The sequence below is a fragment of the Pristiophorus japonicus genome, chromosome 20 (genome assembly GCF_044704955.1).
Source record: "Pristiophorus japonicus isolate sPriJap1 chromosome 20, sPriJap1.hap1, whole genome shotgun sequence".
In the NCBI taxonomy this organism is placed as follows: domain Eukaryota; kingdom Metazoa; phylum Chordata; class Chondrichthyes; family Pristiophoridae; genus Pristiophorus; species Pristiophorus japonicus.
This window is the reverse complement of record NC_091996.1, coordinates 97,512,727-97,537,783: the sequence shown is the minus strand read 5'-3', so window position 1 is coordinate 97,537,783 and position 25,057 is coordinate 97,512,727. Positions and strand designations below refer to the sequence as shown.

Here is a 25,057-nt window from a genome sequence, read left to right as displayed (position 1 = left end):
GGAGGTCTGTGATAGGGTGGAAGGCAAGCGAGATTACCATCTCCTTTTGCTTCAGACGTTTTGTTATTTAATCACAAAAGATGGGCCGAAGGGCCTGCTCCTGCTCCTATTTACGGTCTTATGCTCTCCAAACTTGGGGAGGGGGGTCGTAAGTACTATGTAACGAAGTAAAAGCTACAGTAAATCAGCTGTGGCTCAGTGGGTAGCCCCCTCCCCTCCGAGACAGAAGGTTGTGGGTTCAAGTCCCACTCCAGAGACTTGAGCACATAAATCGACACTGACACTCCAGTGCCGTACTGAGGGAGTGCTGCATCGCTGGAGGTGAGACGTTAAAAACCGAGGCCCTGTCCGCTCCCTCAGCTTGACAGAAAAGATCCCATGGCCACTATTTCGAAGAAAGAGCGGGCGGGGTTGTACCGGGTGTCCTGGGGCCAATATTTATCCCTCAATCAACATCACTGAAACAGATTATCCGTTCATTATCACATTGCTGTTTGTGGGAGCTTGCTGTGCGCAAAACTGGCTGCCGCGTTTCCTACATCAGGGCAGTGACGACACTTCAAAAAAAAAGTGCTTCGTTGGCTGTAAGCTGCTTTGGGTGGTCGTGAAAGACACTGTAAAAATGACAGTCTTTCTTTAAATGTATTCTTGTGGTTTTTCAAACAAACAAACCCCCCCCCACACACACACAGGAGTCCTGCAGCTCTGCTTGTCAAAAGCAGCCAAGAGGGGAGCAGAGCTGTGGGGCAGGGCCAGGGGCTGGAGGTCTTCTCCAAGGAAGGGAAGAGAGGGGGAGCCAGGTCCCAGACACACACACACACACACAGGGCAGGGGCAGGGGCAGGGGCTGGAGGTCTTCTCCAAGGAAGGGAAGAGAGGGGGAGCCAGGTCCCAGACACACACACACACACAGGGCAGGGGCAGGGGCTGGAGGTCTTCTCCAAGGAAGGGAAGAGAGGGGGAGCCAGGTCCCAGACACACACACACACACAGGGCAGGGGCTGGAGGTCTTCTCCAAGGAAGGGAAGAGAGGGGGAGCCAGGTCCCAGACACACACACACACACAGGGCAGGGGCTGGAGGTCTTCTCCAAGGAAGGGAAGAGAGGGGGAGCCAGATCCCAGACACACACACACAGGGCAGGGGCAGGGGCTGGAGGTCTTCTCCAAGGAAGGGAAGAGAGGGGGAGCCAGGTCCCAGACACACACACACACACAGGGCAGGGGCAGGGGCTGGGGGTCTTCTCCAAGGAAGGGAAGAGAGGGGGAGCCAGGTCCCAGACACACACACACACACACACAGGGCAGGGGCAGGGGCTGGAGGTCTTCTCCAAGGAAGGGAAGAGAGGGGGAGCCAGGTCCCAGACACACACACACACACAGGGCAGGGGCAGGGCAGGGGCTGGGGGTCTTCTCCAAGGAAGGGAAGAGAGGGGGAGCCAGGTCCCAGACACACACACACACACAGGGCAGGGGCAGGGCAGGGGCTGGGGGTCTTCTCCAAGGAAGGGAAGAGAGGGGGAGCCAGGTCCCAGACACACACAGGGCAGGGCCAGGGGCAGAGCATGTGTCCCAGAGAGTGTGCCGGATGCATCGCGGTTTCACTCTTCCCCGTCATCTTCTTCTGCGTGGTGGCCAATCTTCTGCTTTTCTTCCCAAACTGGAGCCTGGTGTACATCCAGGAGCAGCACCTGACGGTGGAGGTGCTGTACCTGGGTGGAGCGGTGGGAGGAGGCTTCCTGGTGAGAGCGGGACGGGACGGGACGCCCTCCCCTCCCCATGGGACGGACGGACGGACCGGGGACGGGGACGGGGACGGGGACGGGACCCCCTCCCCTCCCCGTGGGACGGACGGACGGACCGGGGACGGGGACGGGACCCCCTCCCCTCCCCGTGGGACGGACGGACGGACCGGGGACGGGGACGGGGACGGGACCCCCTCCCCTCCCCGTGGGACGGACGGGACCCCCCCTCCCCGTGTCCATGTTGTTTCTCGAGCCACATCTTGTCCGGCGGCTGAGGGCGGGAGGCGCCCAACAATGTCACTTTTATATCTCCCTCCCTCCCTCCCTCCCCAAAATCTCCCTTTCATCACAACTTCTACTTTTAATCTTATGTTCAAGTCTAAACTCTTACTGCTTTCATTTGGCTTTTTAAAAAAAAACAGTTAATTTTCCCCATATTTGTATTTCTTGACAATTTTATCGTTAGTTTGGCGATTATAAAGTTTAATTTGAATTTCTTGACGTTTTTATCCAGTTAATTTATCTTATTTATATGTTTCATTTAACTTTTTTTATCCCGTTAGTCTTCCTTTATTAATGTTTACATTTGTAATTCTTGGCATTTTGAATCCAGTTTAGTTCATCTCATTTACTTTTCATTTGTAATTATTGTCTTTTTTAAATCCAGTTTTCCTCATTTATGTTTAATTTGAATTTCTTGAATAATATAAATTGACGGGATAAAAATGTTTATTTTTGTATTGCTTGACATTTATCTCCAGTTAATTTTCCCAAAGTTATATTTTTGGACGGTTACTCCCATTTATCTTTATTAATGTTTAATTGGAATTATTGACAGTTTTTATCCAGTTAGTTTATCATTAATAATGTTTAATAAGCATTTTAAAGTTGGTTTATAGTTATTAATGTTTAACTTGAATGAATTGAGCATTGTGTTATTTTGACTGGTGTGACAGGCTTTGTGTCTCACTCACGGCCTGTTGTTGTCGAGAGACTTTGATTTTCCGATGTGATGGCGGCGGCCCGGTGAGCCGACCGTCTCCCCGAGGGGATTTATTGTGTCCCCCAGGGGGAGGCCGCCCTTTGCTGAGGTGATTGCCGGCCTCGTTCCCCCGCCATTGCCGGGCCCCGGGCGGCCTCCCCTCCCCTCCCCTCCCGCCCGCCGCCATTTTGTTCCCAGCCTCCCTGGGCCTCCATCACTTGACATCTTTTTCCTAGCTCACCCATCTGGCTCTCACCGCCAAGGATTTACAAAGGAAGGCCTCGCATTCCTACAGCGCCTTTCACACCCTCGGGACCGGCCCAAAGCGCTTTGGAAAGAAACAAATTTCATTTCTATAGCGCCTTTCACGCCTTCATTTTGTTGCAAAGTGCTTTTAGATACAAAGAAATTGCATTTCTATAGCGCCTTTCATGTCCTTGACGTCTCAAAGCATTTTAGAAAAAAAAGACATTGCATTACAATAGAGCCTTTCACGTCCTCAGGTCGTCACAAAGCACTTCAGAAAGACTTGCATTTAGATAGCGCCGTTCACGCCCTCATGACATCCCAAAGCGCTTTACAGCCAATGAAGTACTTTTTGGGGTGTAGTCACTGTCATAATGTGGGAAACGCGGCAGCCAATTTGTGCACAGCAAGCTCCCACACACAGCGGTGTGATAATGACCAGATCAGCTGTTTTTGTTTTGTTGATTGAGGGGTAAATATCGGCCCCAGGACACCGGGGAGAACTCCCCTGCTCACCTTCCAAGAGTATCCGTGGGATCTTTTACATTTGCCCGAGAGAGCAGACAGCGCCCTGGTTTAACGTCCTGTCTGAAAGTCGGCACCTCCGACAGTGCGGCGCTCCCTCAGTACTGCCCCTCCGACCACTCCCTCAGTACTGCCCCTCCGACAGTGCGGCACTCCCTCAGTACTGCCCCTCCGACCACTCCCTCAGTACTGCCCCTCCGACCACTCCCTCAGTACTGCCCCTCCGACAGTGCGGCGCTCCCTCAGTACCGCTCCTCCGACAGTGCGGTGCTCCCTCAGTACTGCCCCTCCAACCACTCCCTCAGTACTGCCCCTCCGACTGCGCGGCCCTCCCTCATTACTGCCCCTCCGACAGTGCAGCACTCCCTCAGTACCGTCCCTCCGACAGTGCAGCACTCCCTCAGTACCGCCCCTCCAACAGTACGGTGCTCCCTCAGTATCACCCCTCCGACAGTGCAGCACTCCCTCAGTGCTGCCCCTCCGACAGTGCGGCGCTCCCTCAGTACTGCCCCTCCGACAGTGCGGCGCTCCCTCAGTACTGCCCCTCCGACAGTGCGGTGCTCCCTCAGTACTGCCCCTCCGACAGTGCGGTGCTCCCTCAGTACTGCTCCTCCGACAGTGCGGTGCTCCCTCAGTACTGACCCTCCGACAGTGCGGCACTCCCTCAGTACTGCTCCTCCGACAGTGCGGTGCTCCCTCAGTACTGCCCCTCCGACAGTGCGGTGCTCCCTCAGTACTGACCCTCCGACAGTGCGGTGCTCCCTCAGTACTGACCCTCCGACAGTGCGGTGCTCCCTCAGTACTGACCCTCCGACAGTGCGGCGCTCCCTCAGTACTGCCCCGCCGTCAGTGCGGCACTCCCTCAGTACTGCCCCTCCGACAGTGCGGCGCTCCCTCAGTACTGCACTGGGAATGTCAGCCTAGATTTTTATACTCAAGTCCCTAGAATGGGCGCTTGAACCCACGACCTTCGGACTCAGGTGAGCCACAGCTGACACGACAGCCAATGACGCAGTTTTGAAGTGCCGTCGCTGTCGTAACGTAGGAAGTCCGGTAGAAAATGCGGCAGCCAATTTGTGCACAGCAAGCTCCCGCAGCCATGTGATAATTACACCGGATATACGGCACAGAAACAGGCCGTTCGGCCCAGCCAGTCCATGCCCGCGTTTATGACCCACTCGAGCCTCCTCCCCTCTTTCCCCATCTAACTCTATCAGCTTAACCCTCGATTCCCTTCTCCCCCATATACTTGTCCAGCCTCCCCTTAAATACATCGATACTATTCGCCTCAACCCCTCCCTGTAGCAGCGAGTTCCACATTCTCACCGCTCTCTGGGTAAAGAAGTTTCTCCTGAATTCCCCGTGGGATTTCTGGATGACTATCTGATATTGATGGCCTCTAGTTATGCTCTTCCCCACAAGTGGGAACATTCTCTCTGTATCCACTCCATCAAAACCTTTCATAATTTTATAGACCTCTATTAGCTCACCCCTCAGCCTTCGTTTTTCAAGCGAGAAGATCGGTATACCCAGATAATGACCAGATAATCTGTTTTAACGATGTTGGTTTCCTTTCTTGTGATTTTATGTCAATGCTCTTATGTTTCAATCACTCCAAAGTACACATTCTCGCCAATCACCTGTATAAAGGAATCCCTCCAAATCCTTTCTTTAATCTGTTAGTGGGTGACTTACATTGATAACCCCTTATCCAGACTCGCCCACAAGTACACACAGTTGCTCTGCATCCACCCTATCGAACCCTTCATCATTTTCACCACCTCTATCAGTCAGAGCAAAAACACCCCTTCCTTATCGTGTTTTTCTGGATATGTACATGAGGAGTCCACACTTAAAGATTGTTGCATAATCCATGTTGTGCAAGTTTATAATATGATAAACTATTGATCACCATGCAGCGCAATCGATAAATGTACAGTGCTAATCGATTTATACCTCTTAATAAGCTACCCATTTGCTGTCACTTACTTATTTTTATTTCCTGCTTTGTTTTTGCACAGGTTTTGTTCCCGGCCATGCATTTCTTAGCAATAAGCAAAAAGCAATATTGTGGAGAAAGATGTGGGGTGAGTTGGCAGCTAGCTTTACAACTGTGCACTGCCGTAATAAATACATTACATTTGTCTTTGCTTCTGTCACATTAAGAATATCGAGTAAAGTTCTAAACTTCTGTTTATAAAAAGGTACGTATAAATCAGGGTGATTTTAGTCAAAATTAGTTTTGGTGTTCTAGAAGGCCAACAGGCTACACTTAGAAAGTTTTGAGAGAGTAATGTCTCCATGCTAAATCGTTCTTCCCACCACTCTACACACTCAGCGCATAATCCAGGCCGATACTCCCAGTGCAGTGCTGAGGGAATGCCGCACTGTCGGAGGGGCAGTACTGAGGAAGCGCCGCACTGTCGGAGGGGCAGTACTGAGGGAGCACCGCACTGTCGGAGGGGCAGTACTGAGGGAGCGATGCACTGTCGGAGGGGCAGTACTGAGGGAGCGCCGCACTGTCGGAGGGGCAGTACTGAGGGAGCGATGCACTGTCGGAGTACAGTGCCGAGGAAGTGCCGCACTGTCGGAGGGGCAGTACTGAGGGAGTGCCGCACTGTCGGAGGGGCAGTACTGAGGGAGCGCCGCACTGTCGGAGGGGCGGTACTGAGGGAGCGCCGCACTGTCGGAGGGGCAGTACTGAGGGAGCGCCGCAGTGTCGGAGGGGCAGTACTGAGGGAGCGCCGCACTGTCGGAGGGGCAGTACTGAGGGAGCGATGCACTGTCGGAGTACAGTGCCGAGGAAGCGCGCACTGTCGGAGGGGCAGTACTGAGGGAGTGCCGCACTGTCGGAGGGGCAGTACTGAGGGAGTGCCACACTGTCGGAGGGGCAGTACTGAGGGAGTGCCGCACTGTCGGAGGGGCAGTACTGAGGGAGCGCCGCACTGTCGGAGGGGCAGTACTGAGGGAGTGCCACACTGTCGGAGGGGCAGTACTGAGGGAGCCTTGCACTGTCGGAGGGGCAGTACTGAGGGAGTGCCACACTGTCGGAGGGGCAGTACTGAGGGAGCGCCGCACTGTCGGAGAGGCAGTACTGAGGGAGCCTTGCACTGTCGGAGGGGCAGTACTGAGGGAGTGCCGCACTGTCGGAGGGGCAGTACTGAGGGAGTGCCACACTGTCGGAGGGGCAGTACTGAGGGAGCCTTGCACTGTCGGAGGGGCAGTACTGAGGGAGTGCCGCACTGTCGGAGGGGCAGTACTGAGGGAGTGCCACACTGTCGGAGGGGCAGTACTGAGGGAGCCTTGCACTGTCGGAGGGGCAGTACTGAGGGAGTGCCACACTGTCGGAGGGACTGTACTGAGGGAGCGCCGCACTGTCGGAGGGGCAGTACTGAGGGAGTGCCGCACTGTCGGAGGGGCAGTACTGAGGGAGCGCCGCACTGTCGGAGAGGCAGTACTGAGGGAGTGCCGCACTGTCAGAGGGGCAGTACTGAGGGAGCCCTGCACTGTCGGAGGGGCAGTACTGAGGGAGTGTCACACTGTCGGAGGGGCAGTACTGAGGGAGCCTTGCACTGTCAGAGGGGCTGTACTGAGGGAGCGCCGCACTGTCGGAGAGGCAGTACTGAGGGAGTGCCGCACTGTCGGAGCAGCAGTACTGAAGGAACCCTGCACTGTCGGAGGGGCAGTACTGAGGGAGTGCCGCACTGTCGGAGAGGCAGTACTGAGGGAGCCTTGCACTGTCGGAGGGGCAGTACTAAGGGAGTGCCGCACTGTCGGAGGGGCAGTACTGAGGGAGTGCCACACTGTCGGAGGGGCAGTACTGAGGGAGCCTTGCACTGTCGGAGGGGCAGTACTGAGGGAGTGCCACACTGTCGGAGGGGCAGTACTGAGGGAGCCTTGCACTGTCGGAGGGGCTGTACTGAGGGAGCGCCGCACTGTCGGAGGGGCAGTACTGAGGGAGTGCCGCACTGTCGGAGGGGCAGTACTGAGGGAGCGCCGCACTGTCGGAGAGGCAGTACTGAGGGAGTGCCGCACTGTCAGAGGGGCAGTACTGAGGGAGCCCTGCACTGTCGGAGGGGCAGTACTGAGGGAGTGTCACACTGTCGGAGGGGCAGTACTGAGGGAGCCTTGCACTGTCAGAGGGGCTGTACTGAGGGAGCGCCGCACTGTCGGAGAGGCAGTACTGAGGGAGTGCCGCACTGTCGGAGGGGCAGTACTGAAGGAGCCCTGCACTGTCGGAGGGGCAGTACTGAGGGAGTGCCGCACTGTCGGAGGGGCAGTACTGAGGGATTGCCGCACTGTCGGAGGGGCAGTATTGAGGGAGCGCCGCACTGTCGGAGGGGCAGTACTGAGGGAGTGCTGCACCATCGGAGGAGCAGTACTGAAGGACTGCCGCTCTGTCGGAGGGGCAGTACTGAAGGACTGCCGTACTGTCGGAGGGGCAGTACTGAGGGAGTGCCGCACTGTCGGAGGGGCAGTACTGAGGGAGTGCCGCACTGTCGGAGGGGCGGTACTGAGGGAGTGCTGCACTGTCAGAAGGGCAATACTAAGGGAGACATCATCATTGGCGATCCCTCGAAGCGAGTGTGACTTGCTTCCACACCAAAAAGGATGAGTTCACAGGTGTTTCAATGAAGGACCTAATATTCCGGATCCCGAACTACATCCTGAAGGGTGGAAGATGCCTGTGGGTGGATTGTTTTAACGTGGGGTGACCGTTGCACACCAGCCACCACACGGGCTTGACAGAGTGAGGTCTGGGTCCAGTGACAAGGGTTAACCAGGACGACTGGAGACCTGCTCTGCTGCACGGACCCAGTGAGCACACATATCGCACAGTGTGGGCTGGGTCCGTGCTGCCCCTGGGCCCTCGCCTCTCCTGGGCCCCTGGATATTTACATGCATCCTAACACCTGGAGGGCAATAGGCAAATTCTAAAAAGCTACATTTTTTTCTGCATCTCTCCTGCCTTCCCTCTTTAAGATCTTCCTGTCGTTGGCTCCCAGTCGAGGACAATCAGACAACCTGCTTAGAGGTCAGGAGCTGCCCAGGAGGATTGCAGGGTCCGGGAGAAACCTGCTCCAGGCAGCAATCGAGAACTCACCCAGTGGGGTAACAGGGGGTAACATTGCCAACTCCCCCATTGTTATTTTAGGTATGGGAGCTCAATAACCATCAGCCCTGTAGAATTTACCAATATCTCGCAAAGATTCCAGGTACCTTTCCCCTACAGAGGAGAAGAATCCCTTTCTGGGTTTTTAAAATGAGTTTAAAGGGGCAGACGCAGCCTGCGGGGGATAAAAGGGGATGCATTCATGGAGACCCCCCCCCCCCCCAGTGTTTGGGCTCATAGGAAAGGGAATTCAAAATGGAGCTAAATTACAGAAGTTTGAGATCCCCTAAACATCTATGGGAAGGAGCATATCAATTTTAAGATTCTACAACATTTTGGCTGCAAAAAAAAAAGTTACCAAATACAGGAGGTGGGGCCAAATTCGTGTATTAAAGACCCCAGACTGTCTGGGGGAACTATTCACCCTCTAAGAGATAATCGAATTACCCAATCAAGCACAATGGAAATCATGGTCAAGAAACTGGACAATTCTAAAATAATGCAAAACCAGTGATAGCACACTCTCACATACTGCTGACAAAGGAGACATTTGAAAATCAGTGGACAGAACAGTTCAAACAGAGCCCAAGAGATTTGATGGAAGATAACGGAGCCTTTTTTTTGGAATATATCTATCCCCCAGTTTTTACAAGGAAAGAGCAGCAAGGAGCAGCACGCAGACTAGCAGAACACAGAAACTAGCAGAAGATAGGAGAGAAGCAGAGCACAGACTGGAACACAGACACAAGCAGCCGGAGCTGGGGAGTGAAGAAATGGAGCAATGAAGGAAACTACTAGAACTCATCTCGAACTGACTGAGCACGAGGCCCACGAAATGGAAGGTTGTCAGCAGCCAAATTGACAAACCCGGGCTACTACAACCAGCGAAACGACCAACCGAAACCAAATCAGCAAAACCTGAAGAATCGACCTTTATTTCCACTCTACAATCTACTTCGGAACGACCAACGGATGAGAAATTACCAAAAGGGACTAACTAAACTATTCCTAACCAAAGAAAGTGGGTATTTACCCCATACATCCAAAACGCAACTTACCGCATCAACGGATGCACCCCAACCGAAGACTACGCAGTCCGAAGTCCTCTCCTCCGTCCGGGGTACGGCTCGCCTAGAAGGCCAAGTGCAGCGAACCCCGAAACCACGATTCACCGGCAACTGTCTAAAGGGATTGGTGAACATAGCCCCTGAACCCTCAGAGCTATAACTTAGTTAGTTAGGGGAATTGGGAGCGGGGAGGCTGGGATAACTTGTGTAAATGTATCTGCATTCTCCTCTTTACCCCATTTAGAGTTTAAGCTGTATTCTTTTCCCCACAGACTGTAATTGGACAATTTATTCAATGTGTTGTACCCTTCAGTGTGTATTGGTCTGTGTGTGTGTTATTAAAGGTGTGCCTTTTTACTTCTTTTTAAACACAATAAAGCCATACCTGCTTCCTACCTTGAAACCGATTGTCTGTCCAAGTCTGTCACAGTCCCTTCATAATTCCAGTGTCTAGAACCAAGGGTGTGGGAGCGATTCGGAACCACTCATATAAGGTCAGAAGGGAAAGCTGACCCCCTGAAAACCACCCCTTACAGCCCGCTGAACTTAATATATTCTAAGAAAACTGAAGAGATAATTTCTAACATGTGTGCGACAAGTAAATGGGCATCATCAGTCAGAGACCAAGGACAATATCCTTGGGCAACAACCATGTATTGCAGCTAACTCCCTGAGACCTTTTGTGCGATTTTAGTGACACAATACACATTTATAGTAGCAGAAGCTGCATTCCCTCAATAGCATCAATGCACATCTTAGCAATCACACAAAAAAATCTGAGGGAGCGCCGCACTGTCGGAGGGGCAGTACTGAGGGAGTGCCGCACTGTCGGAGGGGCAGTACTGAGGGAGTGCCGCACTGTCGGAGGGACAGTGCTGAGGGAGCCCCGCACTGTCGGAGGTGCAGTACTGAGGGAGTGCCGCACTGTCGGAGGGGCAGTACTGAGGGAGTGCCGCACTGTCGGAGGGACAGTGCTGAGGGAGCGCCGCACTGTCGGAGGGGCAGTACTGAGGGAGCGCCGCACTGTCGGAGGGGCAGTACTGAGGGAGCCCCGCACTGTCGGAGGGGCAGTACTGAGGGAGTGCCGCACTGTCGGAGGGGCAGTACTGAGGGAGTGCCGGTCGGAGGGACAGTGCTGAGGGAGCCCCGCACTGTCGGAGGGGCAGTACTGAGGGAGTGCCGCACTGTCGGAGGGGCAGTACTGAGGGAGTGCCGCACTATCGGAGGGACAGTGCTGAGGGAACCCCGCACTGTCGGAGGGGCAGTACTGAGGGAGCGCCGCACTGTCGGAGGGGCAGTACTGAGGGAGCCCCGCACTGTCGGAGGGGCAGTACTGAGGGAGCCCCGCACTGTCGGAGGGGCAGTACTGAGGGAGCCCCGCACTGTCGGAGGGACAGTGCTGAGGGAGTGCCGCACTGTCGGAGGGGCAGTACTGAGGGAGCCCCGCACTGTCGGAGGGGCAGTACTGAGGGAGTGCCGCACTGTCGGAGGGACAGTGCTGAGGGAGCCCCGCACTGTCGGAGGGGCAGTACTGAGGGAGTGCCGCACTGTCGGAGGGACAGTGCTGAGGGAGCACCGCACTGTCGGAGGGGCAGTACTGAGGGAGTGCCGCACTGTCGGAGGGACAGTGCTGAGGGAGCCCCGCACTGTCGGAGGGGCAGTACTGAGGGAGCCCCGCACTGTCGGAGGGGCAGTACTGAGGGAGTGCCGCACTGTCGGAGGGGCAGTACTGAGGGAGTGCCGCACTGTCGGAGGGACAGTGCTGAGGGAGCCCCGCACTGTCGGAGGGGCAGTACTGAGGGAGCGCCGCACTGTCGGAGGGGCAGTACTGAGGGAGCCCCGCACTGTCGGAGGGGCAGTACTGAGGGAGCCCCGCACTGTCGGAGGGACAGTGCTGAGGGAGTGCCGCACTGTCGGAGGGGCAGTACTGAGGGAGCGCTGCACTGTCGGAGGGGCAGTACTGAGGGAGCCCCGCACTGTCGGAGGGGCAGTACTGAGGGAGTGCCGCACTGTCGGAGGGACAGTGCTGAGGGAGCCCCGCACTGTCGGAGGGGCAGTACTGAGGGAATGCCGCACTGTCGGAGGGACAGTGCTGAGGGAGCCCCGCACTGTCGGAGGGGCAGTACTGAGGGAGCCCCGCACTGTCGGAGGGGCAGTGCTGTGCGCAAATTTGCTGCTGCGTTTCCCACATTACAACAGTGACTACACTCCAAAAGTACTTCAATGGGTCTAAAGCACTTTGAGACCTCAGGTGGTCGTGAAAGGCGCAATATAAATGCAAATCTTTCTTTGGGCCTCACTTTAATGGTATTTCAATGTAAAAGTTGGGATTTTGTTTAACAATGTCGTGTACTTACTGTCTTGCAGATGTGTCTCTCAGTGCTGTTTGCCCTCATTAGTGTTCTGGGTGCAACCTACTGCTTTGGTATCTCTGCGTTGGGCTTGATTTACGGACCCTTCTGTCAGCATTCCCAAGGTTCCCGCGACTTAAAATGGGGAAGACCCTTTGAAGATAACCTCACGGAATTCGGGTAGGAGTGGGGAATGGTTTGAACGAACGGTCTCCTGGCTTAGCTTGCGTTTCTTCTTCTTTGATTATAAATCATCTTCTACTTTTCCCTTTGGCGATCTTCCCCTGGCGAGCTGCCAAAGGATGTAGCCACGAGGGGGACCTGTTGCCTGTCCTCTCTGCTAATGCCAACCTTGAGTTTCGGAGGAAAGATGGCTTACTACAATTATACAGGGCCCTGGTGAGACCACACCTGGAGTATTGTGCACAGTTTGGGTCTCCTTACCTAAGGAAGGATATACTTGCCATAGAGGGAGTGCTGCGAAGGTTCACCAGACTGATTCCTGGGATGGGGGGATTGTCCTATGAGGAGAGATTGAGCAGACTAGGCCGATATTCTCTAGAGTTTAGAAGAATGAGAGGTGATCTCATTGAAACATACAACATTCTTACAGGGCTTGACAGGGTAGATGCAGGGAGGATGTTTCCCCCCGGGCTGGGGAGTCTAGAACCAGGGGTCACAGTCTCAGGATAAGGGGTCGGCCATTTAGGACTGAGATGAGGAGAAACTTCTTCACTCAGAGGGTTATGAATCTTTGGAATTCTCTGCCCCAGAGGGCTGTGGAGGCTGAGTCTTTGAGTATATTCAAGGCTGAGATCGATAGATTTTTGAATATTACGGGAATCGCGGGATATGGGGACAGTGCAGGGAAGTGGAGTTGAGGTCGAAGATCAGCCATGATCTCACTGAGTGGCAGAGCATGCTCGAGGTGCCGAATGGCTGACTCCTGCTCCTAATTCTTGTGTTCTTAACCTTGAGATGGTCGCCCTCGGAGGTGACCCTCTTGTTTTTCTCTGGGAAGCAACTCGCGTATACTTAACATAGAAAATAGGTGCAGGAGTAGGCCATTCGGCCCTTCGAGCCTGCACCACCATTCAATGAGTTCATGGCTGAACATGCAACTTCAGTACCCCATTCCTGCTTTCTCGCCATACCCGTCTCTGCACAACAAGAAGGCAGAGGTGGAGAGGGCAGTGTAACCAGAGATACCACTCTGGATTCCGTCACATGTAATGCAGCTCACTACCATATCTACCACTGCTTCAGAACGAGGTCGTCACAAAAACCACACACACTCCCATCCCCCGTGTCCAGGATTAGTACAGATGAGTATTTGGTACAACGTGTGGCTCTCCTCTTGGTTTCTTCCTGAATGGCCAGCACCACCGGGTGTCGATGAAGTCTATATTTGTACCGTCATGGACAGGTTGCTCATTTGAGTAACTATTGCACCGCGAGGAGGGGCTAATGATCATTGTGCTCCGTCTTTCTGATTCTGACGTGTCAACTGTTGAAATATCACAACCAGCTCAATCTTTCCACGTCTCCGGTTTTGGTTGGCTGGAAAACTTTACCGATGAAAATCTGTTTTCTTTCCCTAAATTGGCTCCAAATTTCACTTCCAAAATGGAATTTAGAAATCAGAAGGAAAGATCCAGACAAAAGCTTTAAAATCTGATTTATCTTTTTCACAAAATAATCGATGGTCGTGTTCTCTTGCACCGGTTATTGTTCTGCTACAGTGGAACGGGCTAAAAGTCTTAAAGTTAGAAAGGCTAATTGCTGTAAGTCTGATGTCCCTCAGAATTTAACTGCACGTTGGTTGGGGAACTCCCTAAATTGTAAAATGCTTTGGACTGCTTTGGACCTTAAAGGGATAGCACAGAGTACTTTTCTAAATGGTGAAAGGCTAAAAACAGAAGGTCCAAAGGGACTTGGGGGGGGGTCCAGGTACATCGATCATTAAAAGCCTTTATAGCTCGAGGGCTAGAATACAAGGGGGTAGAAGTTATGCTACAGTTGTACAAAGCCCTGGTTAGACCACACCTGGAGCACTGTGAGCAGTTCTGGGCCCCACACCTCAGGGAGGGTATATTGGCCTCTGAGGGAGTGTGGCGTAGGTTTACCAGAACTGTACCCGGACTGCAAGGGTTAAGCTACAAGGAGAGATTACACAAATTAGAGTTGTATTCCCCGGACTATAGAAGGTTAAGGGGTGATTTGATCGAAGTTTTCAAGACATTAAGGGGAGCAAATTGGGTAGCTAGAGAGAAACGATTCCCGCTGGTTGGGGAGTCTGGGACTAGGGGCACAGTCTAAAGATTAGAGCCAGACCCTTCAGGAGTGAAATTAGGAAACACTCCTACACACACAGGACGGGAGAAGGTTGGAACTTTGAAAACGGCAATTGGTGCTGGGTAGTTGTTTATTTTAAATAAGGGATTGACAGATTTTCGTTAACCAAAGGTATTAAGTGATATGGGGCAAAGGCGGGTTTATGGAGTTAGGTCGCAGATCCCATTAAATGGCGGAGCAGGCTCAAGGGGCTGAATGGCGGCCTGTTTCTATGTCTGGCTGCGTGTTTTGGCACAGTTCAGATTCACCAGCACTAAGTAACTGGCTCATTCTAAAGATTATTTTGTGCATCTGTAACCAAGCGTGGCTGTGATATTTGTCTATGATTGTAAAAGCATGTATCTAAGTACACAGTGTTTTATGTAATTTCACACCATCCTTTCTAATCTGTTCTGTCCAGGCCTGGCAGCTACCTGTTCAATCAAACGCTATGGAGTCAATGCATCGAGCCAAAGAACATTGTCCTCTTCAATCTGGTGTTGTTCACCGTACAGCTGGGTTCCAGTGCCATTGAAGTCTTCTTGTGTTTCATCCAGATGATCAACGGTCTGGTTGGATGCATCTGTGGGGAGCGCAGGTAGAGGACCAGTTCTTCTTTTGATTTGTTCCTGGGATGTAGGCGTCGCTGGCAAGGCCAGCATTCTATTGCCCGTCCCCAATTGCTCTTGAGAAGGTGGAAGTGAGCTGCCTTCTTCAGCCTGTGCCGTCCGTGTGGTACAACGTCTGCAATCCAGCAACCTCGGGACCGAGACCGTTCCGGTTTTCCGGATTCTGTCAGATTTCGGACCTCGCTGTTGGTGCTCGTCGCCGCCGCTGATTCTCGGCACCCCAGCGCTGCATTTTCTGCCGGTTTCCTCGTCCCTCGATGTCACCATCTTGGCCGCCTCAAAAATGTCCGGTTTTTGGGGCAGCTGGATTAAAGATGTTGTACCTGTACTTCTTTGTGGCAGTTTGGGACAACGGAGTGTCTCGCTGGGCCATTTCAGAGGGGCAGTTAAGGGTCAACCACATTGCTGTGGGTCTGGAGTCACATATCGGCCAGACCAGGTAAGGACGGCAGATTTCCCTCCCTAAAGGGGCATTAGTGAACCAGATGGGTTTTTACGACAATCCGTGGGTTTCATGGTCACTATTACTGACACTGGCTTTTTATTCCAGATTTATTTAATTAACTGAATTTAAATTCCCCGGCTGCCACGGTGGGATATGAACTCGGGTCTCTGGATCATTAGTCCCGGTCTCTGGATTACTAGTCCAGTAACATCACCTAGCCTACCGTACCCTGTAAAATGGGGTATATTTAGTGTCATGCAGGCAGAATAATATATTTAGCATGGATTAAATGACATTAAATTGTCCAGTGTTGTCACTTGGCTTAGTTAATGAGTCGATACCAATTCCCTGCAGAATAAATAAAATCAGACTCGGTGTTGAGCCAATATGTTGCGTGTGCAATATACTTAATGTGTCACTGTGTAGTACACCCCACCCCACCCCACCCCACCCCACCCAATGGAAGCCCTGTATCTACCAGTACTTTCATCCTAGTGTCATACAGCTCAAAATACTTGCTCCGTGCATGTTGGAAGGACAGAATCGATAATTGTTGCAGTAAATTTCAAGCATCTGCCCACTATGTTTTACAGAAATCCTGGAGATGGCACGGCTGCATAGGGACGGGAGGAGTCCATTCAGCCCCCTCGAGCCTGGTTCCCCCATTCAATTAGATCATGGCTGATCTGTATCTCAACTCCATTTGCCCGCTTTGGTTCCATAACCCTTAGCACCCCATGCCAAACAAAAATCTGTCTATTGCGGCTTTGAAATTTTCACTGACATTCAAAGGCGATGTGAGAAGATAAGTTTTTACGTAGCGACTGGTTATGATCTGGAATACGCTGCCTGAGAGGGTGGTGGAGGCAGACTCAATCGTGGCTTTCAAAAGGGAGTTGGATAAGTAGCTGAAGGATCAATATCTGCGGGGAAAGGGCAGGCGGGTGGGACGGGCTCAATCGACTGAATGGCCTCCTTCCGTGCTGTAACCATTCCGTGATTCTGTGACCCCTCCCCAGCCTCGACAGAGTTTGAGTTCCACCACCCTGTTTGTGAAGAAGTGCTTTCTCACATCGCCCCGTGAACGGCCTGGCTCTGATATTAAGGTTACGCTCCCTTGTTCTGGACTCATAAGAGCATAAGAAATAGGAGCAGGAGTAGGCCATACGGCCCCTCGAGCCTGCTCCGCCATTTAATACGATCATGGCTGATCTGATCATGGACTCAGCTCCACTTCCCTGCCTGCTCCCGACTTCCCCCACCAGAGGGAATAATTTCTCTCCATCTACCTTATCAAATCTTTTAATCACTTTAATACCTTTACCTAACAAAAATCTATCAATCTCACTGTTATAATGAACTGATTATATTGTATTGTAACCTATTTAATGGTCTATGTGTAAATGGTGAATAGATCAGACACAGAACACATGTCAAAGCATGAGTAGATGCTTGCCTTTAATGATTCATTTTGTTTTATGATTTTTTTTGATTCTGAATCTACTTTATCTTCTCTCCCTTTCCACATCGTTTCCTGTTATTCTCCCTCAAGTTCCCTTCCCCACTCTCGATGCTTTCTCTGTTGAGCCAGGCAGCCCACATCTCTCTTTCCTCGCTCATCTTCATTGCTCTCTGCTTCCCTTCCCGTGTTTGATTAGGTAGCTGCCAAAACTCACTTTCACAGCCACCTCTCTTTCCTCAGCCACTGCCTCCGACTTAGTCCAGGTGGATTCCACCCTTTCTCTCTCGGATCCACCCACGATTGGAGATCTCTGCCATGTTCCTCGAACCACCGCTCTGGCCGGTTCCTGGGATCCACGCTACGCGCCGCCGCACGCACGCACGCTCCCTCCGTCCGTCTCTCTTCAGCAGCAGCGACTCACTCTGTCTCCGAGCTGTCCTGGTCGGCAGTTCCTCGCCCCACAACCCCACCTTCCCTGCCTCTGTACTTGCTTAATAACCTGCTGCGTCTCGAACCATTGCCGGTTCTGACCAAGGGTCAGCGACCTGGAACGTTAACTCTTGTTTCTCTCTCCGGAGACGCTGAGTGTCCCCGGCGTTTTCTCTCATTTATTTTCGCCCTGATACTAATTTGTTCTGTTGCTGCAGATCCTTTGCCAGTCCAGTGAGCGGAGCACTCGGCGATTGCAGATTTAAACTCCTCACTCTACAATCGATCTATAATCACCTCACTCTATAATCAAACTGAGGAAACTGCACACCTTTTCATCAGGAGACATTGGGTTGCCACAGTGTCATCAGACACTAACAAAAATGCCGCCCTTTTTAAGTGGGGCATAACTAATAAAAAGCTACGGCAAAAAACAAAGGAAACATATACAATTCAATAATATCAGCAGTGTTCACTGTACCCTTCAGTCACTGCGCTGCCCGTCGGTCGCAGAAAGCCTCAAGCGTCCCAAAGGACGCCCCACGCTCCTTCTCCAGGGCCACGGGCAGGTTCGCAGAAGATCTGCAGGCAGTCGCCACCACACTGACGCTCCAGCTAAGCCGTGTGGCGATCCATAATCATAGATTGGTTACAGCACGGAAGGAGACCGTTCGGCCCGTCAAGCCCGTGCCGAATTAGAAACATTTCATTCACATTATAAACACCCACCCAAAAAAAAACAACTGGAGATTCCTATCCAATCACCAAAAAGGAAAATCAGCCCAAAAATCAACTCGATGATAGAAGCATTATCGATGACTAAAAACACCGACAACAGCCAGTCACAATCAGTCAGTCAGCACAGAATCCCGGGTTGCTTCTGAACAGATGCGCCCAGCGACACAGCAAGTCCCGATTCTAGTCCCAGTGAACCTCGCTTCGGGATCAGCCTCAGGCCGGGGCTGATGAGTGCGAGGATGGTTCTCCTCCTGCAGCAGGGTTTGTCGGGCTATAACCAGATTTCTTCTCTCCTCTTCCACATAACCCCGCCGATGACCAGAGCAATCCGGGCGATGGAGAACCCACGCCTGCACAGGGGAAAAAATCGCGCGCCCGCCTGAAAATTTGAACAGGGCCGCACAGCCAGTTTAAAAAAAAAACACAATTGAGAGGGAACATTGTTCCATGGGCTGTGGGCGGCCACCTTAGCCAGGCCCGCGAACAGGTCCTTCGACTTGCCTCCGCACCGCTTGACCAAAGGTCAGAGGCGGGGCTAGGGGGTGGGGCGGTGGGGGGGGGACTGAGGTGGAGCCAGAAGTTGAGGAGCAGTCCAGGAAGTTCTGTCTGCAAGCTGGGATTTATGAAGTTCACTACGGTACCTACAATCACGTCCGTTTGCTTTCTCTCCTTACAGAAGACCACAAAGGTGAATAGATGAGCCGAGAAGATATGCTGCAACCAACGTTCGATTAATAGACTGTTCCTTCCTCGCCCACCACCAAATATGTTAACATTTCTGTACAGTTAAATGCGTTGTCACACCACATAAAACTACTAGGGAAAAAAAATCTTGTCCCAGTACCTGTGTAAATGTTCCATTAAACAGCGAGACACGATCTAGTTAATGGTCTTGATTTCATTTTAGTTTTCGGAATGCCTACTTTAGTTAGTTCTCCATTTCCCATAATCATCGTCGCCTCTTCAGGTTGCCTTCTCTGGCTCTGAGCTGAGCTGCCCTGAGGCTGTTGGCGCAGTTCACCTGCCCGTCCGGCAGGAGGCGCCCTTCAGCACATAGAGCGATTATTATTTTGGACGCGACTGCCGCCCATGAGATGAAGTAAAGATAGACGCGTATTTATATAGCGCCTTTCACGACCACAGGATGTCTCAAAGTGCTTTACAGCCAATGAAGTGCTTTTTGAAGTGAAGACACTGTTGGAATGTGGGAAACACGGCAGCCAATTTGCGCACAGCAAGCTCCCACACACAGCAATGTGATAATGACCAGATAATCTGTTTTAGTGATGTTGATTGAGGGATAAATATTGACCCCAGGACACCCGGGAGAACTCCCCCTGCTCCTCTTCGAAATAGTGCCGTGGGATCTTTTATGTCCACCTGAGGGAGCAGACGGGGCCTCGGTTTAACGTCTCATCTGAAAGACGGCACCTCCGACAGTGCAGCGCTCCCTCAATACTGCCCCTCTTGTCAGTGCAGCGCTCCCTCAGTACTGCCCCTCCGACAGTGCGGCGCTCCCTCAGTACTGCCCCTCCGACAGTGCGGGGCTCCCTCATTACTGCCCCTCCGACAGTGCGGGGCTCCCTCACTACTGCCTCTCCGACAGTGCGGCGCTCCCTCAGTAATGCCCCTCCGACAGTGCGGCGCTCCCTCAGTAATGCCCCTCCGACAGTGCGGCGTCCCTCAGTACTGCCCCTCCGACAGTGCGGCGCTCCCTCAGTAATGCCCCTCCGACAGTGCGGCGCTCCCTCAGTAATGCCCCTCCGACAGTGCGGCGCTCCCTCAGTAATGCCCCTCCGACTGTGCGGCGTCCCTCAGTACTGCCCCTCCGACAGTGCGGCACTCCCTCAGTACTGCCCCTCCGACAGTGCGGCCCTCCCTCAGTACTGCTCCTCCGACAGTGCGGCGCTCCCTCAGTACTGCCCCTCCGACAGTGCGGCGCTCCATCAGTACTGCCCCTCCGACAGTGCGGAGGTCCCTCAGTACTGCCCCTCCGACAGTGCGGCGCTCCCTCAGTACTGCCCCTCCGACAGTGCGGAGCTCCCTCAGTACTGCCCCTCCGACAGTGCGGGGCTCGCTCAGTACTGCCCCTCCGACAGTGCGTCACTCCCTCAGTACTGCCCCTCCGACAGTGCGGCACTCCCTCAGTACTGTCCCTCCGACAGTGCGGCACTCCCTCAGTACTGCCCCTCCGACAGTGCGGGGCTCCCTCAGTACTGCCTCTCCGACAGTGCGGCGATCCCTCAGTACTGCCCCTCCGACAGTGCGGCACTCCCTCAGTACTGCCCCTCCGACAGTGCGGCGATCCCTCAGTACTGCCCCCCGACAGTGCGGCGATCCCTCAGTACTGCCCCTCCGACAGTGCGGCACTCCCTCAGTACTGCCCCTCCGACAGTGCGGCGATCCCTCAGTACTGCCCCTCCGACAGTGCGGGGCTCGCTCAGTACTGCACTGGGAGTTTCAGCCTGGATTTTGATGCTCAAGTCTCTGGAGCGGGGTTTGACCCTGCAAGTGACTCAGAGACGAGATTGCTACCAACTGTTTCACAGCTGACACCTTGGTGAGGGGAACCAGCAGATCCAAAGGTCCAGGTCTAGTTATTGGTCTGCACTGAGTTTCCTGATGTCGAACGGGTAGGGGTTGGGGCGCCACAATTCAGCTCAGGGTCCCTGGGCCAGGAGAGGGACAAGTGTTGGGGTTTCTGCCCACTGCTCGCCATTCTCCCGCTGGATGTGTGAGCCTCTCAGTGTGGAGGGAGCGGGCTTTAGAATCAAGGAACCCTGTGCCAAACCAGTCGGGGCCCCCGAACGGATCCGGTGATAAGTTGAAGGACCGAGGTAAATGCGATCTTTTTATAGTAACGATCACAGGATGGCATGTGTGAGGATTTGACAGCAGGTTAAGTAGGTAGCATTTGGTACTGTTAGCGAGGAAAACCTAGGGGACCCCAAATTGAGCCAATATTTATCCCTCCACCAACCTGACTTGAAGAAAACATTATCTAGTCATTATTACACTGTTGTTTGTGGGAGCTTACTGTGCGCAAATTGGCATTTCCTGCATTACACTTCAAAAAACTTGCTGGGCTGTAAAGCGCTTTGGGACGTCCTGAGGTGGTGAAAGGAACGGCAGAAATGCAAGTTCTCTCAACACGCCAATCACTTTTGTAAACTTTCCCAAACTTTTTCCTTCTCCTCTCGGGACGTGGGCGACACTAGCAAACAGACAGGTTAGTAATCTCGGTGGGATGGCTTACTGCTTGACAATAACCAGTGCTGTTTAAACTGCTTTTTGAGCCCCACAGTTGTGTGTGGATCGTAGGCAGACTGAACCCTGTCAATAACACTTCCATCCAGCGCCGCACTCGTCTCAATTTCGCCAGCGTCGCATGTTACGCCCCTCCACCGACCAATCACAGAACACGTCGCGAACAATTGAAGTCCAGTTGCCAGGGACGACGAGTTAAAAAAAAAACTTTCATTGAAAAAAATGAACAAACAATTCTTTTTCACGGATAGGATGAGCAATGGTTACTTATGGCTACCTTACGCGAGGTCGAAGGTGAGTAAAAAGGTGGCCCTTTGTCACAAACATGCCCCAGGGGGGCAGAAAGTGACTTGATCAAGAATCGGAGTAAGTCAGTGCAGCTCAGATTGCCACGTGTTAGTTAAAACCCACGCTGCAGCTCAGAATGGCTTGAGTGGAATGTTTTGTCCTGAGAATTGGAAATCTTAATAGTTCCACCCTCCATAAACTTGAGGTCATCCAAACCTCTGCCATCCGTGCCCCTACTCACACCAAGCCCCAATCTCTCCTGTGCTCGCTGACCTACATTGACTCCCACTTGGGAGCACTGCGTGCAGTTCTGGCCACCATATTATAAAGAGGATATAGAGGCACTGGAGAGGGTGCAGAGAAGATTTCATAGAATCCTAGAAATTTACAGCACGGAAGGAGACCATTTCGGCCCATCGTGTCCACGACGGCCGACCAAGAACTACCCAGCCTAATCCCACTTTCCCGCTCTTGGTCCTTAGCCCTGTAGGTTACGGCACTCTTAAGTGCACATCCAAGTACTTTTTAAATGTGGTGGAAGTTTTTGCCTCTACCACCCTTTCAGGCTGTGAGTTCCAGACCCCCACTACCCTCTGGGTGAAGACATTTCCCCCCCCCCAATTACTTCAAATTTTACAAGGATGATACCACAAATGCGAGGTTATACACAATCAGGAATGGATGAACAGGCTGGGTCTCTTCTCTTCAAACAAGAAGGCTGAGGGGTGAGCTAATAGAGGTCTTTAAAATGATGAAAGGTTTTGATGGAGTGGATACAGAGAGAATGTTCCCACTTGTGGGGAAGAGCATAACTAGAGGCCATCAATATAAGATAGTCACCCAGAAATCCAATAGGGAATTCAGAAGAAACCTCTTTACCCAAAGAGTGGTGAGAATGTGGGACTCGCTACCACAGGGAGTGCTTGAAGCGAATTATGCATTTAAGAAAGAAAGAAAGACTTGGATTTATAGAACACCTTTCACGACCACCGGACGTCTCAAGGCACTTTGCAGCCAGTGAAATACTTTTGAAGTGTAGTCACTGTTGTAAGGTAGGAAACGCGGCAGCCAATTTGTGCACAAGCAAGTTCGCACAAACAGCAATGTGATAATGACCAGATAATCTGTTTTTGTTATGTTGATTGAGGGATAAATATTGACCAGGACAACGGGGATAACTCCCCTGCTTCGAAATAGTGCCATGGGATCTTTTACGTCCACTTGAGAGACCAGTTGGGGCCTCGGTTTAACGTCTCATTCGAAAGGCGGAAGGGGAAGCTAGACAAGCATATGAGGGAGAAGGGAATAGAGGGTTATGCTGATAGATTTAGATGAGGAAAGACGGGAGGAGGCTCGAGTGGAGCATAAACAGCAGCATGGTCTGGTTGGGCTGAACGGCCTGTTTCTGTGCCGTATATCCAATGTAATCCTATGTATTTCAGCAGTGCCACCATTTGAACATTTTCATCCTTATTTTCAAATCGCTCCATGACCTCGCCCCCTCGCCCTCTCCCTACCTCTGTAATCTCCTCCAGCCCTATAATCCCCCTACATCTCCGCGCTCCACCTATTTTGGCTTTTTGAACATCCCCATTTTTAATCGCTCCACTATTGACAGCCGTGCCTTTAGCTATCTATATCTGCGTTCATCTGAATTCTGACGTCTTGAGCAGTCCTGATTATATCTGCTCAGCCATTGGTGGCCGTGCCTTCAGCTGCCTGGGCCCTAAGCTCTGGAATTCCCTCTCTAAACCGCTCCGCCTCTCTACATCTCTTTTCTCCTTAAAACCTACCTCTTTAACCAAGCTTTTGGTCGTCTGCCGTAATTTCTTCTTATGTGGCTCGGTGTCAAATTTATCTGTTTTGTCTTAGACAGATTATCTGGTGATTATCACATTGCTGTGTGGGAGCTTGCTGTGCGCAAATTGGCTGCTGCGTTTCCCACATTACAACAGTGACTTCATTGGCTGTAAAGCATTTTGAGATGTATGGTAGTCGTCAAAGGCGCTCTATAAATCCACGTCTTTCTTTCTCCTGGATGCTATAATGCCCCATATGGAGAATAGCCTGCCAGCACTCGATATTGAGGCACGCACATGAAGAGTGGTCACTTGTGCGGAGGAGTCAGGAAGCACCTTGCTCCCAAGGAACTGTACCACAGCAAGTGCCCCAAGTCATTAGGAAAGAGCAGGTGAAGGAATAGATCATTGCAGCTTGGCCCCTTCAAAACCTGGACCGTCTGGTCTAACACTATATGGGTGGAAAATGATGGCCTGCTCTGTGAAAGCCAAGCACCATTGCAATCTTGCAATACACGTTCTGAAGAGATGTAATAGCGTGAGGAGGGCTTGAAAGAAGTGCTTGTGTTTCATTTGTTCTCGGGATGTGTGCAGCACCAACAAGAGCAACTTTAGTGCTTATCCCGTTTGCCCCAAGGAGATGGTGCCTTTCTGATTCATAGGGGTTTTATTTACAAATAGGCCTCTTCAGAGAGGGTCAAGGGTCAACCGCATGGATTGGGAGTGGGACTGGAATCACCTGTAGACCAAACCGAGGGGGGTAGGCAGATGAAGGACATTTGTCAACCAGCTTGGTTTTCAACACCAGTCTTTCACACTGCCAGCCAACAAATAGCAGATTTATTGAATTCAGCTTCTGGCCATGTTGGGATTTGAAGTTGCATCCTTTGGATTCACTAGTCGCATAACATAACCACTGCACTAACATAACCCTATTACTACACTAATTGTACCTGTAGGATTATTACGAGAGAGTACTCTACATCCACATACAGTATTAGGAACATGAATGGGCGATTCAGCCTCTCCACCCTGCTGCTCCATTCAATTAGATCTGTACCTCAACTCCATTTACCCACCTTGGCTCCATATACCTTGATGCCCATATCCCTTGTTTTCCCAGCATCAGCTAACGCAATTCTGGTAGTCAGCGTAAAGCAACATGTACAAAATGGACGAAATATGAAAAGTAGTTAAGTTAGCACCCCTCGTCCTCCAGTTTTCTCCTCTTCTGCCTTCTCTTGTCCTGAAGATGTTGGGATACTGTTCCACTGCTTCCAACAGTCCTCGCCTTGTTCAATTGTCCATACTCATGTGTGAGCCAAGATGTTTGATAAACCTAAAAATCTGATAGGATAGACATAGAGAAGATGTTTCCACTTGTGGGGAAGATCAAAACTAAGGGACCATAAATATAAGATAGTTATTAATAAATTCAATAAGGAATTCAGGAGAAACCTCTATACCCAGTGGGTGGTGAGAATGTGGAACTCGCTACCACAGGGAGTGGTTGAGGCGAATAGCATAGATGCATTTCATAGAAACATAGAAAATAGGTGCAGGAGCAGGCCATTCGGCCCTTCTAGCCTGCACCGCCATTCAATGAGTTCATGGCTGAACATTCAACTTCAGTACCCCA

At 52.0% G+C, this 25,057-nt stretch overlaps 2 protein-coding genes across 2 annotated transcripts in view; both read left to right on the top strand.

Annotated features, from left to right (window-relative positions):
* The first annotated feature begins 1,500 nt into the window (after positions 1 to 1,500).
* Positions 1,501 to 18,942, top strand: LOC139232729 (transmembrane 4 L6 family member 1-like). The gene is made up of 5 exons (XM_070863236.1): positions 1,501 to 1,740; positions 5,518 to 5,583; positions 12,044 to 12,207; positions 14,783 to 14,959; positions 18,741 to 18,942. The coding sequence occupies exons 1-5, from the start codon at positions 1,564 to 1,566 to the stop codon at positions 18,754 to 18,756; spliced, it is 600 nt and encodes a 199-aa protein (XP_070719337.1). The 5' UTR covers positions 1,501 to 1,563; the 3' UTR covers positions 18,757 to 18,942.
* A 2,603-nt stretch (positions 18,943 to 21,545) lies between these two features.
* Positions 21,546 to 25,057, top strand: part of LOC139233032 (transmembrane protein 272-like) — a 33,316-nt gene continuing 29,804 nt past the window's right edge. Inside the window, exon 1 of the mRNA XM_070863549.1 lies at positions 21,546 to 21,625. Within this exon, the coding sequence (XP_070719650.1) occupies positions 21,601 to 21,625 (25 nt within the window). The 5' untranslated portion in view covers positions 21,546 to 21,600. The remainder of the gene's footprint in view (positions 21,626 to 25,057) is intronic.